This window comes from Mastigoproctus giganteus, chromosome 12 (genome assembly GCF_048544385.1).
Source record: "Mastigoproctus giganteus isolate SK-2022 chromosome 12, ASM4854438v1, whole genome shotgun sequence".
NCBI lineage: Eukaryota > Metazoa > Arthropoda > Arachnida > Uropygi > Thelyphonidae > Mastigoproctus > Mastigoproctus giganteus.
Genome location: NC_143586.1, coordinates 100,241,934 through 100,257,567, shown reverse-complemented (window position 1 = coordinate 100,257,567; position 15,634 = coordinate 100,241,934). Strand labels below are relative to the sequence as shown.

The following is a 15,634-nucleotide window of genomic DNA, read 5'->3' as shown; positions in this document are numbered from 1 at the left end:
TTGCTGTTTCCCAGTTGTAAAATAAGTTACCCAGCAGGCATAAGAAGAGGTAATTGTAGGTTTTTTTTTTTTTTTTCGTTTGTTTATTTGTAGAATTATCATATTTTCTGGGCAGTAAGATGCACCCATATTTTCATTAGACAAATTTTAGAGAAAAATATTTTATTGAACATGTTTACTGGTTCGGGAATTTTTTGGAGTGGTAGCTAAAACAGTGTGCCAGAGAATCACTTAGCTTTAATCTTGGTGTAGTAATAAAAAAATATTACTTTTATTATGAGGAGGTGCGGGCTATCCCTTTAACTACTATCTGGGACTGCCACTGCCAATATTGAAACAAATTTACAAATGCCTACTAAACTAAATGTTAGCATAGAATGAAGCTTTTATTCATTGTATAATACCAGTAACATGCTGTTGGTATCATCATACTCATGCTTCTTGAGAATGAGTATGATGAATCATTGCCACTCATTGTAGATACATCAAATGTGAAAGGGTTCATGATCAAAACAGATCCCATGCTAAGATCATTAATATCTGAGAAGTAACCCTCAAAATTTGTACTTAGAACTTCCAAATGGTTCTTGACTCCTTGAAGTATTTCCACAGGCAATGTTTTACCATCTCCTCTAAGGATGTCGTCAAAGTTTGGAAAGTTCACCAGGTTTCCGCTTTCAACACAGTGCCTCCAAATAGTTAATTTCCTCATAAATGCCACAAGCTTTCCCCTGGCTTGAATAATATCCACATCCCTTCCCTGAATCGACATGTTCAAATCATTGAGGAGACTGAAAATATCAGCCAATTATCCTAGTCTAACAATAAAATGTTCATCTTCAAAATGATCTGCAAGAGGGGATTGTTGATGCTTGAGGAATTTAAAAATTTCATCCCAAAGTTCCACTACACATGCAAAAACACGGCCATGACTTAGCCAACATACCTCTGTCTAGTACAGTAAAACACTTTTATGTTCTGCTCCAATCTTATCACAGAATGTTTGAAATAGCTGATGATTTAATGCACACCACAAATAAAGTTGACTATTTCCACAACTATTCCCATCACTTCTTTAAGTTTCTTTGGCAATGTTTTGGATGTCAAAGCTTGGTGATGTAGAACACAGTGTGTGTGATCAACACATGTGGAGCTTCACTACACATGCAAAAACACGGCCATGACTTAGCCAACATACCTCTGTCTAGTACAGTAAAACACTTTTATGTTCTGCTCCAATCTTATCACAGAATGTTTGAAATAGCTGATGATTTAATGCACACCACAAATAAAGTTGACTATTTCCACAACTATTCCCATCACTTCTTTAAGTTTCTTTGGCAATGTTTTGGATGTCAAAGCTTGGTGATGTAGAACACAGTGTGTGTGATCAACACATGTGGAGCTTTTTCCTTGACCAGAACAATGAATCCAGAGTTCTTGCCAATCGTGGCAGAAGCTCCATCCATACAAATAGACCCAATCAAATCCCATGCTAACTCATGGCAATCAAAGAACAGTTGGATCAACTTGAAGACATCAACTGCTTTGGTTGTTGTTTCTAGTTGATTGCACAATAAAAACTCTTCCTTGATGTTCTTTTTGTGAACATAGCATACAAATACGAGCAATTGACTGTGGTTTGAAGCATCACTTGATTCATCGAGCTGCATGCTGATTTTTGCAGGACTGTTTTTAATCTCGCTTACAACTTGGGTTATTATGTCCTCACTCATGTCTAATTCTTTGGCGTACAGTGTCATTGTATAACACCTGACTCAGTCGCTTCATGGCATCCTCTTCCACCATAATTTTAGCCATCTCCAGCACACAGGGCTTCACTAGGCTTTCTCCAATTGTGTGGGGCTTCTTTTCTTTGGCAATCATGTACGAAACTTTGTAGGAGGCTTCCAGAAGAGGTTTCCCAGGAGGAGAAAACCCATATGATGAAAGAGTTCCTTTCTGATCATAACAAATTCTTTTCAACTTGAAAGCATCAATTGAGTTTCCAACATGATTACTGTTTTGAGATGTTCTCTGAATCCTGATGGCTTCAAATTCCATTGCTCATTACCAAATTGCAAATCATGCATTGGGGTCTTTGAGTTCTATTTTGTTCTGTCACACAGATGAAGTCAAAACCAACATATTCATCATTCCACTTCCATTTTTTGACAGACATTTCACAACATTCTGTGAAAAAATAATAAAAAAATTAAAATGCAAAATGGAAATTTAAATTTCAAATGAAAAAAAAAAATTTTTTTTTTAAGTAACAGTATCTGAAAAATATTATTTTGAAATAGTCACTCAATTGTAACAAAACGAAAGTGTAAGTAAGGGCTGGACAGAGGGAGCAGTCTAACTCCGACCACTCCAACGTATCAATTGGCAATACTGGGAAATGGCAAGACATCCACGTTGAGTGATCTGATCGCTGATTGGTTAGCGGCCTCGCCGCCTCAATCCATATTGATAATGATGATAGTTAATAATCTAATTTAACAACGGGCTTTTTTTTTAAATTGTTCAGAGATCGAGTCCCATACCCGTGTCATTTGGTTCCCATACCCCCAAGAGGTATGAATACCCCCGATTAAGAATTGCTGGAGTAGACAATGAAAAATCATATCTCTTATGCCAACCCTTTATAATCAGGCACTCCATTTACTGCCACATTGTCCAACATTACAAGAAATGTATTTTCTGTTTACTTCATTATTCTTAAGATATGTGATGTGTGCAATATACTACTCCCCTCACCTCAGTGTAGAAGCACCATTTAAAATATTATATATATTGCAAATATATTGGTTATATTATATATTGCAAATGTAAAACTATTGCTATATAGTTTTAAAAATATCAGCATAGAATGAGGAATAAAATTCTATGAAAAATAAATGTAAATGATAAGTGAATAAATTTTATAATAACATAAATGAAGCAGTGCCATTTTAAAATATTATTATATTATTCGGTGGAGATATTGCAAATGTAAAACTAGTGCCATATCAGTAGTTTTAAAAATAAATCAATTAAAAGCCAAGTGTAGGATGCAATGCAGGATACACCATGTGGGAGATTGAGTTAAAAGCTGAGACTTATGTGATCTGGGATATCTAGGCATCTTTGTGAGAATTTACCTGGTAAAAATTGTAATAATTTTCCTGCAATAAAAAGAAAAGTAATTACCAAATAATTGTAGCACAATACAAGGCATATACATGTCACAAAAGCAAATATTTACAGTTTCGCCTGAACAAGCAGTTACGAATTACAGTTGGCATTATAGACACCTAAATGAATGAGCACTAAGCAAGATTAAGAATAAGCAAAAGTTGTCATATAGTGCTCCTAACAATATAAAGGATCAGGATACGTACTCATCACCTCTGAATAGATAACAGCTCCCAAAGTAATTACGCGATACACATGATTAACTAAGGTACAAAAAGTACATGGTAAGAGACAAATCAACTGATAGTTCTGTGCAAATTCACAAGTGTGCAATACATGCAGATAAACTTTATGAAGATGAATGCCATAGTAAGAAATCTGCTTAATAGGTATCCAGATGTACATATATAAGTAGAGAAACTATCCAGGAAGAGGGGAAAAAAATTAAATACAACTGGGAACAAAAGCTCACAATTCCAGTAAGATGTAGGGAACGTATCACCATCCCTTCAAATGTGATATCATACAACAAAGCAGATATATAATTTTCTTTTTTTTATTTAAATTTAATTTTTGTAATTATGTAACATAATGTAATTTTATCTGTACCGGCAGCATATTATAATTTAGCTTTTTTAATCATGCACTGCATTTGTCTGAAAAATATGCAAGGGGAGCCAAATGAAATATTGGGAATTGATGGGTAATAAGTGAAAATGTGTACAGCATAAGAAATTTCAATTAACAAAAAATGAAATAAGTTATGTAAATCATAATTAAACAAAAAGACCAAAAATTAATTTTTTATAATAAAAAATGGAATCTAGCAGATGCCATATGTACTTGACTTTTATAAGTCCACACATCATTCTGAAACATGGAATGTAGAATGCTTTAAACTTGCTTTCCCTTGCTCCATTCAAAATATTTTTTTTTTACCTTTGAATAATGAAATCATGAGAGCACTTATTAAGCAGTACCAACAATAGTTAAAATTAAACAAAAATTAAACAAAATTATTTGCCAAAAACATATTTGAGAAAAAGTATATTATTTTGGTAGAGTACTCATTATAGCAAAAAAAAACTCCATATCCCATATCAGGCTAAATGTCCAAGTTTTCAGATGATACAAAGGTCAGCAGGGTTGTTAATAACACTAATGACAGTACGCTGCTGCAACAGGATCTAGAAAAGTTGAGCAGATTAGCTGAGAGGTGGTAACTGAAGTTTAACATTGGCAAATGTAAAGTTAAAGTACTGCATATGGGAAGCAGTAAACCCAGAGTAACGTATCAACTGTGTGGTATTACACTGACAGTGGTAGAGAGTGAAAAGGACCTGGGAGTAATTGTTCAGGCAGATATGAAGTTTTCTGAGTAAGTGCAGATGGTCTGCAAGAGTAGCTCATGGTGTCTTGTCAATGATATACAGGAATTTTTCTAGCAGGGATAATGAGTTGATTATCCCCTTGTATAAGGCAATGGTCAGGCCCCACCTTGAATACTGTATACAGGTCTGGAGGCCTCATTTTCTGAAGGATGTAGAGCTGCTATAACGAGTACTGAGAAGGGCAGCAAGATTGGTGAATGGAACAAAGGGTTACTCTTATGAAGAATGGCCTAAGTTATGCAAATTACAGTGTCTGAAGACTAAGCGCCTGCGAGATGATCTGATTGAGGTGTATTCAAACCTTGAATGGTTTGAGCAAGCTCAATGCTGATGGGATTCTTCCTCTTGCCCAGATTAGCCTGAGGAGACATAAATTCAAATCGAGGAAAGACAGTTGTAAAATAGATATACGGCAATTTGTCTTCAGCCAGCGGGTGGTTGATTTCTGGAACAAACTTCCATGTGTCTTTGTAGAAGTGGACAGCTTAAATAAATTTAAGGCAGAACTAGACAGGCATTTGGAGCGAGTGGATGAGTGAAATGAGAAGGTTTTGTTTTTTTTTTTTTGCTGATGCTATACAAGCTTGCTTTCTTGCATCATATGCCTCTGCTAATGCTAATGTTGCATATTATCAGCCATACTTGTAAAAATTGAAATTAGTATTAGGAGTGGCAATGATGCAAGAAAGCAAGCTTGTACAGCTTGAACAAAAAAAAACTTCCCACATCATCTCTCCAACTCCTCTAATAATTTGTGTAGTTCTTGCTTAAATTTATTCAAACTATCCTTATTCACAACACCAAATGGAAGTTTGTTCCAGAATCCAACTAACAATTTCAACTAAGTGTTTTTCATAAAAATTGCAGCTTAACAGAAATTTAAGTCCAATGTATCATTGGATTTCAATAACAATATTGTTATTGAATAACAATATTCAATAACAATATTGTTATTTAAGATGACTTAAAATGAAACCAGGTCGTTTTTGTGATATGTAGTTATTTTTCATATGGAAAATTAAAGATTATAAACCTAAACTAATATGTAAATCAATTGATTGAGAGTTCTTGAATGTTCATTTTGTGGCAACTCTAAATGTTGAGTGTGAATTTAGCAATGATAAATAGGAAAACAGAACAGATTATTTCCTGCGATGAGTGTATTTTCTGTAACTGCTATTACTTTGTACATATTTTATTTATTCGGGTTTTTTTTTTTTTTTTTTTACTTTTCTTAGGTATACAAAATATAAGTTGAGATCTTGTTTATGTGTTGATTGTGTCACATTTTACTATTTTGAACCTAACCTGTAATATTTTTGAATGTGATGAAAAAATATTTTTATTAACTTGTAAAATTAAAAATTAATTTAAAACTGATTCCATAGCTGTATTCAGTAATTTGCACCTTTTCATTAATGTATCTTAGTTGAATAAATGAATCATATTATTTTTAAAATAAATACTAAAATTGGATTTGTTTTGCTCACATTTAAATAATTGAAATAATTAATTATTTAACTGTCCAGATCAGAGATCAGCAACCTGGGTCTCAGGTACTAACGATGTTATCTGATAGTATTCCATATAGCACCACAAAACTATTTTACATAATTATGAAAGTCTCCACAAAGACAGGAGTGTTCCCGTTAGCTTCAAAGCAAAGCCTCAAATGCATTGAAAATACTTCCATCCTCTCCCTACACACATTCGATCAGAATTCGAATGTAATAGATATCGATTTTACATGAGGAAACTCATGATCTGTGTTCCATTAATTATTATTATAATAGCTAAATGAAGCTCTTTTTTTCTGCACCTACTAAAAAACCAAAAAAAGAAAAAACTCTCAAACCACAAATATATCATTTTTTTTATCTGAACTACTCTCATAGGTTTCAGCAAGAAGTAGTGTATGTCTTATGATTTGTGCCTATGGATGTCAAAATCTTTAATTTTGCTAATTCAACTTTGGTATAGGATTTCTGGTACCAGTGGAAATTTTCTGTTTACACCCATTTTTGCAAAGTAACATATACGAGAGGGTATCAAAAGGTTTGTACCCTGTCTTTTTTAAACATCAGTAAGAAGATGCTGTTTTTAATATAAGTTGTCTACATATTCAATAATTAACATGTGAAATTTCATTCCCATAGGTGATTGTACACCCGAGGTGGAGCCTGGAATCAGGGGAAGGATGCTACGGTTGACAAAGTTGAGTGTCAATCAGTGATCAAGTTCCTGCATTTGAAGGGCAAGAAAGCTCAGGAAATTGACAAAGAAATGAAAGCTGTGTATGGGCAGAATTGTCCATCCTATGACACTGTAAAAAAGTGTAAACAGGCATTCCGGTGCAGTCGTACAAGTGTCTTTGATGAACCAAAGAAGGCCATCAACATCCACAGACAGTGAGATGGTTGCAAAGGTTGAGCTGCTGGTGCTGAGTGACAGATGATAATCTTCGCAAATGCAGTGGGAATTAGTTATGCAGATAGTAATGTAAAATGCACACAGCATTTTACATTACTATCTGCACATGTCTAAGGTCTCCGCTCAATGGTTTCCAAGGTTGCTGACGCCTTTGCTGAAGCAATGTTGAATGCGAATGTTGAGAACTTTTTTTTTTTTGATTGGTTGGTGACAAATTTTGGGTGTACCAATATGATCGCTGACCGGGCTAGCGGGTGGGTAAAGTGCCTGCCCAGCAACCCAAAGGTTGTGGGTTCGAATCCCGCCTCGGGCATGGATCAGAGTACTGCAAAAACCTTGGGAGGTGCATTATAGCCACAGAAGCCGATGCGCCAATAACTAACAAAAAAAAAAAAAAAATAAATAAATAAATAAATAAACCAATATGATCGAGAGGCTAAAGACATGTCAACGCAGTGGAATCACACCTCCTCCCCACTTCCCAAAAAGGCAAAGACTGTTCCATCTGCAAAGAAGGTGATGATGTCCATGTTTTGGGACAGAATAGGGGTTATCCTGACAGATTACCTACCTCGTAGTCCCATACTTACCGGAGAATACTACAGAAAACTTTTGAAAAAGTTAAACGATGCTTTAAAGGTGAAAAGGCATGGAATGTTAACCAAAGGTGCCTGTCTTCTGTCAAACAATGCACCAGCTCACATGGCCATCGCTCCCACCAACTTTGTTGCCCAGCAGCTACAAACTGCCATCACCAACCCTATTCACCATCAGATTTCTTGTTTCAAGAAATGAAGAAACCATTGCATGTATGCCACTTTGATTCGTCTCAGGAAGCCATCAATGAAGTGGAATCGTGGTTTCAGCCAAAAAGTTCAGACTTCTATAATCAAAGCATTAAACAACTGATCCATAGATGGGAGAGATATGTTACTATATGTGGAGAGTACATAGAAAAGGATTAAAGTTCCTGTGAAGTTTCACCTTTCTAGGACTATTATTTCTAGGTAAGGGTACGAACTTTTTGATACCCCTCTTATATATATATATATATATATATATATGTTCATGGCACTAGTTTTGACAAGCTCGGCAGTGATTTGGGATTAATGGGGTACAAACCACCACTGGCATCCTTGAATTCAGCCTTCTTAATACAGTCAACAAGATTAGCTCTGTGCAGGCGAAGTTTTTACAGCTCCAGCTAATAGAGAAGTTTTTCTTAAATATTTACCATTTTATTGACTTAATTGGCATGTTAATTTATTTTCTAGACGTAGCTTTATATTCCTAGTTACGATACTTAATTTATTTTGAACATAGATAAAGATTTTGTAGGTTATTACTTAGTATAGGTAAAATTTGTACTGTTCGAAACTTGCCGCAATTGTGTAGTATCGATACAGAATAACATAACGTATATCTCAAATTTGATAGCATAAGGTATAACGTAAAACTAGATAGCATAATACATGTTGAAACACTTCCTAGTTCAATTCACAAATAGTGGTCTCAGTTCTAATCTCAATGATGTCCATTTCCACTTACAGTCTGCCAAACCCCATTTACTTTTTCGGACACAATCTTAGTTATCGGTTGATTCAACCACTGGTCGAGATGCTGAGGCTTTTGCAATTACTCACACAGACCTCACACAGATTGTTCATTTACCTATCAGAATACCAGATAATCCTAACCATACAGCCAATACGCTTGATCTTTTTCTCCCAAACAACCGTTCTAAGTACATGGTCGAAGTGAGAGGTCCTTTAGGCACCTCAGATCACAACTTGGTGATTATTTCTTCTCCAATGGAGCCTTTATCTCATGGCTATTCCCAACCTCGTATTGTTTAGCATTACAAGAATGCAAAATGGGATGACCTGCAAGATTTCTTCTTTTCCTTGGTCGGATTACTGTTTCAAAACTTCTGATGTCAACGTTTGCTCAGATTGTGTCAGTAAAATTATTCTTCTAGGAATGGAATCCTTTATTCCACACTCCACTTTAAAATCTCATCCTTTATCTAAACCTTGGTTTTCCAATGTGCTAAGGCTGTTCAAGCAAAGAACGTTGCATATCATAATTGGCTTGTTTCCAATTCTTTAGTTTCATTTTCTGCCTACACCAAAGCTCGCAACAATTGTAAAGCGGTCATTAATCAGTCCAAACTAGATTTTGAACAGGCTTAGAGTAGAAAACTTGCATCTTGCATAGTAGCCAAGCATTTTGGTCTCTTGCCAAAGCTATTGGACACAACTTTTGCCAATCTTTGCTCCCACTACTGTCAAAACCAGATGGTTCTATTGTTACTTCAGCCAGGGATAAACTGACCTGCTAACATCCCATTTTTTTCGAACTCATGTATTAATGATCTCGGTAAAACACCCTACCCACCATTCCCAGCACGCCCCATTCAATGCCTCTTGTGGTCTTCCGTCAAAAGGATTTTGACGGAAGAAGGATTTTGACAAATCTTGATGCTAAGAAAGCTCCAGGTCCTGATGGTATTTTTCCACTTGTTCTCAAAACCTGTGCTCCTGAACTTCTGTTCTTTGCCACCTTATCTCACTTTCTACTTTTTTATTCCAAAGGTGGTTTTCCTTCTGCTTGGAAATTTGCTCGTATCCAGCCAGTACAAAAAAGGGTGACAAATCCCTTCCATCCAATTATCATCCCATTGAAATGACTTCTTCTCTTTCTAAACTAATGCTGATATCAATTAACCTCGAACTCTTAAACTATCTAGAAACCTTTCATCTGATCAACGATCGCCAGTATGGATTCCGTCAGTGTTGATCCACTAGTGATATTCTGGCTTATGTTATTCATTTATGGAAACGTTTGGTGAAACACAAGCAGTTGCTCTTGAAATCTCAGAGGCTTTCAATTGTGTTTGGCACAGAGGTCTTCTAACTTCTCCACTAATGCTGGTTTTGCTCAAGGTTCATATCTCCCCCCCCCACCTCTTTTCCTATTGTATATTAATGACCTTCTTCCATTGACCGGAAATCTTATCCATAGTTTTGCTGATGATCGCACATTGCATTCCACTTTCCAGTTTGAGAAACCTTTGCCCTGCTCAATCAGCTTCAACTTCTCGAATATCCACTACTAATTCCTTAAATGTCGATCTTCCAAACAGCTATTCACTCTGTACAAATCTCAAATCCGCCCTACTGTGGAATATTTTTCCCACTTCTAGGGCAGTGACCCCCAAACTGTCTCTCAGCTTCTAGATTCCATTCAGAAGAGGGCAGTTAGGTTAATTCATGACTGATCTCTAAAAGAGTCTATCCACCCCCCCCTCTCTCTCTCTCTCTCTCTCTCTCTCTCTCTCTCTCTCTCTCTCTCTCTCTCTCTCACTCAAAACAGTCCGAACATGTGCCACCACCAGCCAACATCGATTTACTGTCCAACTTCAAACTCACAAAACCAACTTTTCATATTCTTCATTCAACTGCTGTTTTCTGGAACAACCTTCCTTCATATGTATTTCCTGAAAATTACAGTTTACAGAAGTTCAAGTCTAATGTCAACAAATATCTTCTTCCGTCTTCTCAACCTCCAACCCAAGCACAGTACTAAGTATTATAGGTTCTAACTGTCATGTTTGGGATAAAAAAAAAAATGGTCATTCTCAGATAGCTGCCAGACTAAATGAGTATTTTCATCTACATTCACACATTATGAGTTATTCAAGGAGGAGAGGACCAGATGTTTATCATACTCTAAAAGAGAGTTAAATGATTATGCAATAACTGAGAGCAAAGTGGAGGAGAAATTATTGAAGTTAAACATAAGAAAGGCAGCTGGGTTAGATGTGATCTATCTAGTTATATTAAAAGAGGTGGCAAAGTAAGTAAGCAAACCCTTAGCCATAATTATAAGAGCATCTTTGGACTCATCCCCACAGACTGGAGATGTGCAAATGTATCTCCAATTTACTAGTGGGGGGGGGAGATAAAAGGGTGACACAACTTACAGACATGTTAGTTTGACTTCTGTTCCAGGAAAATTAATGGAGTTACTGTTTAAAGATGCATTGCAGGATCATGTAGACAAGACAGCAATAATTCAGACACAGCATGGGTTTGTTAAGGGGAAGTCTTGTCTGACCAATTTGATTGGACTGTATGATGTGGTCACAAAGGAACTGGATGCAAAACATAATTTTCATATCATATACTTGAATATCAGGAAAGCTTTTGATACTGTTGCACATGGAAGACTACTGTACAAATTGGAGCAGTATGGCATTAAGGGCAAGTTGCTACAATGCATAAAAAGATGCTTGAGTGAGAGACAGAGGGTGGTAATCAGTAGATACTGCTGTGTGGGACAATACTAATAACTAATGTTATTAGCGGTGTCCCTAAGGTTTTGGTGTTGGGCCCATTGTTGTTTTGTATATTTATCAATGATATTGATGAAGGTATATCAAGCTTAATGTCAAAGTTTGCAGATGATACAAAGGTTGGCATAGTTATCAATAACAGTAATGACAGTATCCTGCTGCAACAGGATGTAGAAAAGTTGAGCAGAGAAATGGCAGTTGAAGTTTAACATTGACAAATGCAATGTACTGCATATGGGTAGCAGTAACCCCAGACAAATGTACCAACTGGGTGGTGTTGCAGTCAGGGTAGTGGAAAATGAAAGAGACCTGGGGGTAATTGTGTAGTCAGATGTGAAGTTTTCTGAGCAGTGCAGACAGGCTGCCAGAGTAGATCATGAGGTCTTTCCAATGATATAAGGGAATGGTCAGGCTACACCTTGAGTACTGTGTACAGGTCTGGAAGCCTCATTTTAGAAAGGATGTAGAGTTGCTAGAACGAGTACAGAGAAGTGCAACAAGACTGGTTAAGGTTACAAAGTGGTGCTCTTATGAAGAAAGGCTGAAGTTCTACAAATTGCAGCTTCTGGAGACTGGGCACTTGCAAGATGATCTGATTGAGGTGCATAAGGCCTTGAATGGATTGAGCAGGCTCAATGCTAATGGGATTCTTCCTTTTGCTCATATTACAAACATGAGGGGACGTAGATGCAAACTGAGCAAAGACAGTTGTAGAATAGATGTGCAAAAATTTGCTTTTAACCAGCAGGTAGTTGATTGCTGGTTCAAATTTCCATCTGTTGTTGTGGAAGTTGATAAGTTAACTAAATTCAAAGCAGAACTAGACAAACATTTCGAACAAATGGATTAGTGAAACGGGAAGGGTGTTTTTTTTTTTTTTTTTGGGCTGATGCTGTATAAGCTTGCTTTCTTGCATCATATGGCTCTACTAATGCTAATACTTTCACGTGCGGCCGCAAAAACCTCAAGGGACAATTGATGAGGACATCATAGAGTTCCATCTTGCTATTATAACCAGATAGCAGTGTTCTGATTGACATAGCCCTCAGGCGATCTTAGCTCTTCTTTAATGGTTCCTGTCTCCTGAAACTGCTTCCATAGTGCCGAGAGTACACTGCGTGACACATTAAGCTGACTTGCCACCTCTGCCTGGCTTCAAGTCGTCCAATGGTTCGCTATCTCAAAGAATCATCTAAACGACAATGACTTACCATCAGATGTTGTTGCAACTCATGTTTTTATAGGCATGAATAATTTGCATAATGTGTGGCTCTGTAAGGTGGTAGATCAATTTCTATTAGATACTCAGAATTTGCATGCCAGGATGCCTGTCATATCAAATATCTTCCTTCGGCGACACTGTTCACAATAAAATATTCATGAAAAATATTTTGTTATGTTAATTTTGTCAAGCAGTATAGGTTAAGAAGGAAATGTGGGAGCTTTGCTAGAGCTATTTGTGCCTTCCCTCCTCCTCTTAGTGATCTTGGCCTACCTCCTAAAACCAGGTAATTTCACAGCATAAAGCCCTACATAGGGTAGTCCTACTGCTGGTTCCAGTAGTCTACAAAAAAAAAAAAAAAAAATGATACTAGGCTAAGTAATGGGGGAGGTTAAGAATATCAGAGAACAATTTTTTCAGGCTATAGAAATGTCACTCTTGCAACATAGCACAATCTTAGATGCAGGAAATTTAGAGAGAACTGGGCTATCTATATAGTGCAGTCAGCAGATCAACATGAAAAGAGCATGGTAAAATCCTCCCTAATATTAGCATTAGTAGTGGCATATGATGTAAGAAAGCAAGCTTTTACAGCATCAACCAAAATAAAAAAAAAAAAAACTTCCCCATTTGCTCCAAAAGTTTGTCTAGTTCTTAAATCTATTTAAGCTGTCAACTTTCACAACAACAGATAGAAGTTTATGCCAGCAATCAGCCACTTACTAAAGGAAAATTTCCACACATCTATCTGCAACTGTCTTTTCCTCATATTGAATTTATACTCCCTCAGGTGAGCAGTCTGAGCAAGATGAAGAATCCTATCAGCATTGAGATTGCTGAAACCATTTAAACTATATTTCTGTAATTCAAAAAAATATTCCTGTAGTATCAGACCAGAATATTTATAACAGTGATTTCCGTCTATGATCTATTTAATTTTTTATTACTTTTTTTCCCTCTAGACACCCTTTTTTTTGTTAAGATTGTCTACCTATTAAAACTTTTTATTAACTAATATTAATTGACTCATTTTACTTATTCAATGACAAATAAAATATAAATTGCAAAAACATAAGAGAGAAATAAAAGCATGATTCAGTTATAGAAAACATGCTGTTTCATAAGTGTTCAGTAAATTCAGCAAGTAATGAAAATTATAAGGAAAATGAAAAATAATATATCGATATTTGGGAGTATCCTATATTGAATATAGCTCACAGGGGCAGAGCAAGTTGTTCTAGATTCCCAACTTGAGGAGAGCCACAGGAAGTTGTCCAAGATCACTGCAAAAAGAATAGTTGTAAATAATCATAGTACAGCTTCACATAGGTCTCTGGAATGACCATAGCTCACCATTCAGTCTACAGGAAAGAGATTAGGACTCCATGACTGACAAGAGGCCTAAAGCATTATTGTGATAGCTCATCCAAGTCACTGCCATGTAGTATCCACGTTATGTTTTTCTTGGGTCTTAAGCACATAAACATAATACTGGCTAGTAATTTCTGGGAGGCACATGCTGGTACCCCATTTTGATAAGGGTAAAAAAGTTATGATCATAATGTTACAGCAGATAACTAAAAGGTTTTCTTTTCTCTTGATAAATGTCGTTGTAGGTTTGGAGTTGGAGACTTTAATATAGAGCTCTGCTATTTGCTTTCTAGATTGCAGTAGTGTATTCATGTCTTATCTGCTGTTATAATCTTTGCCAAGAACATGTCACCACTTTCAGTGATCAGCTTTCTTCAATTCTGGCACATTTTTGATGTGAAATCAACATTATTGAGATCCAACACTTACAGCCAATTCAACGTGTGAGAAGATTCTTTATCTATTAGGTCTCTGGAATGACAAGAGGCCTAATGCAAGGCAATGGGAATTTCCAGGACTACTGGAAGTAAAAGTGGAACAAGTAAATACATGGGCTGTGTTAAGGTAACTAAGAGTAGAAACAGGTGCATGTATACTTGCATGTACACCAATGCTAGGAGTATAGTTAATAAATTCGATGAGCTTGAAGTGCTAGTCAAGAAATCAAAGGCAGATATTGTTGGGATATCAGACATGGTGTCACACAGACATAAGCAGTGTAGAACTGGAATTTGGGGAGTACAATGTGTACAAAGTAAAAATGAGTGTAGGTGTGTGTTATAGGCCTAATGAATCTGATGGGCATAATGAGCAATTGTGCAAATAAATAGAGTAGGCCAGTAAATTAGAGTGTCTTATAATGGGGGATTTTAATTTCCCGGATATTGACTGGAATTTGTGGTTTGGTCACTCACACACTAGCAACGCTTTTGTGGATTTATTGGATGATTGTTTTCTACAGCAGCATGTGTGGGACGCAACTAGAGGGATTAATACTTTTGATCTGATTATCAATAGTGATTCTTCATGCATCAAGAATCTGCAAATAAAGGAACCACTAGGTGGCAGTGATCACAGTGTGCTGAAGTGGGATTTACTCAAAGGGGTAACTACCATCAAGGGTAAAGGGAAGGGTTTTTGCTTTAGTAAAGGTGACTACGGTGGTCTGAGACAGTATTTAAATTCTATACGGGGGAACCAACTGATGATGTTACCAAAAGCAAATTCAAAATAAGAAGCATTCAAAGAATTAATCATGGAAGCTACTAGGCTTTTCATACCAACAAAGAAATATTGTTCAAGATTTATGCCTAAATGGATGTCAGATGAACTAATTAGACGTGTGACAGAGAAGAAAAATGCATAGGATACATATAAATTAACAGGTGACATGGAAGCCTATGATATATATAAGCTGGTCTGTAACCAAGTTACAAAGGAGGTTAGGCAGACGAAGGCAGATTACGAGAAATCTTTGGCAAAGGATGTAAAGAAAAACAGCAAAGAGTTTTCTACTTAGGTAACCTCTAGAACAGGGGTGGGAAACAGCCGGCCCGCGACGATGTTGAATCCAGCCCCCTCGGTAAATGCATAAATATAGAAAATCCATACCTGACTACACTCGCCGTAAACGTTCGACTTAATTCGGTTCAATCGGGAATCGCGGCCAGTACAACAGTAACC

General features: G+C 36.5%; 2 protein-coding genes across 2 annotated transcripts; both read right to left on the bottom strand.

The window, feature by feature from the left end:
* Positions 1-367: 367 nt before the first annotated feature.
* LOC150077299 (protein ZBED8-like) lies at positions 368-772 on the bottom strand. Its single transcript, XM_090385850.1, has one exon. It carries the CDS (start codon positions 770-772, stop codon positions 368-370), a length of 405 nt encoding a protein of 134 aa, XP_090241976.1.
* A 956-nt stretch (positions 773-1,728) lies between these two features.
* Positions 1,729-2,064, bottom strand: LOC150077298 (protein ZBED8-like). Its single transcript, XM_090385848.1, has one exon. It carries the CDS (start codon positions 2,062-2,064, stop codon positions 1,729-1,731), a length of 336 nt encoding a protein of 111 aa, XP_090241974.1.
* Positions 2,065-15,634: the final 13,570 nt, after the last annotated feature.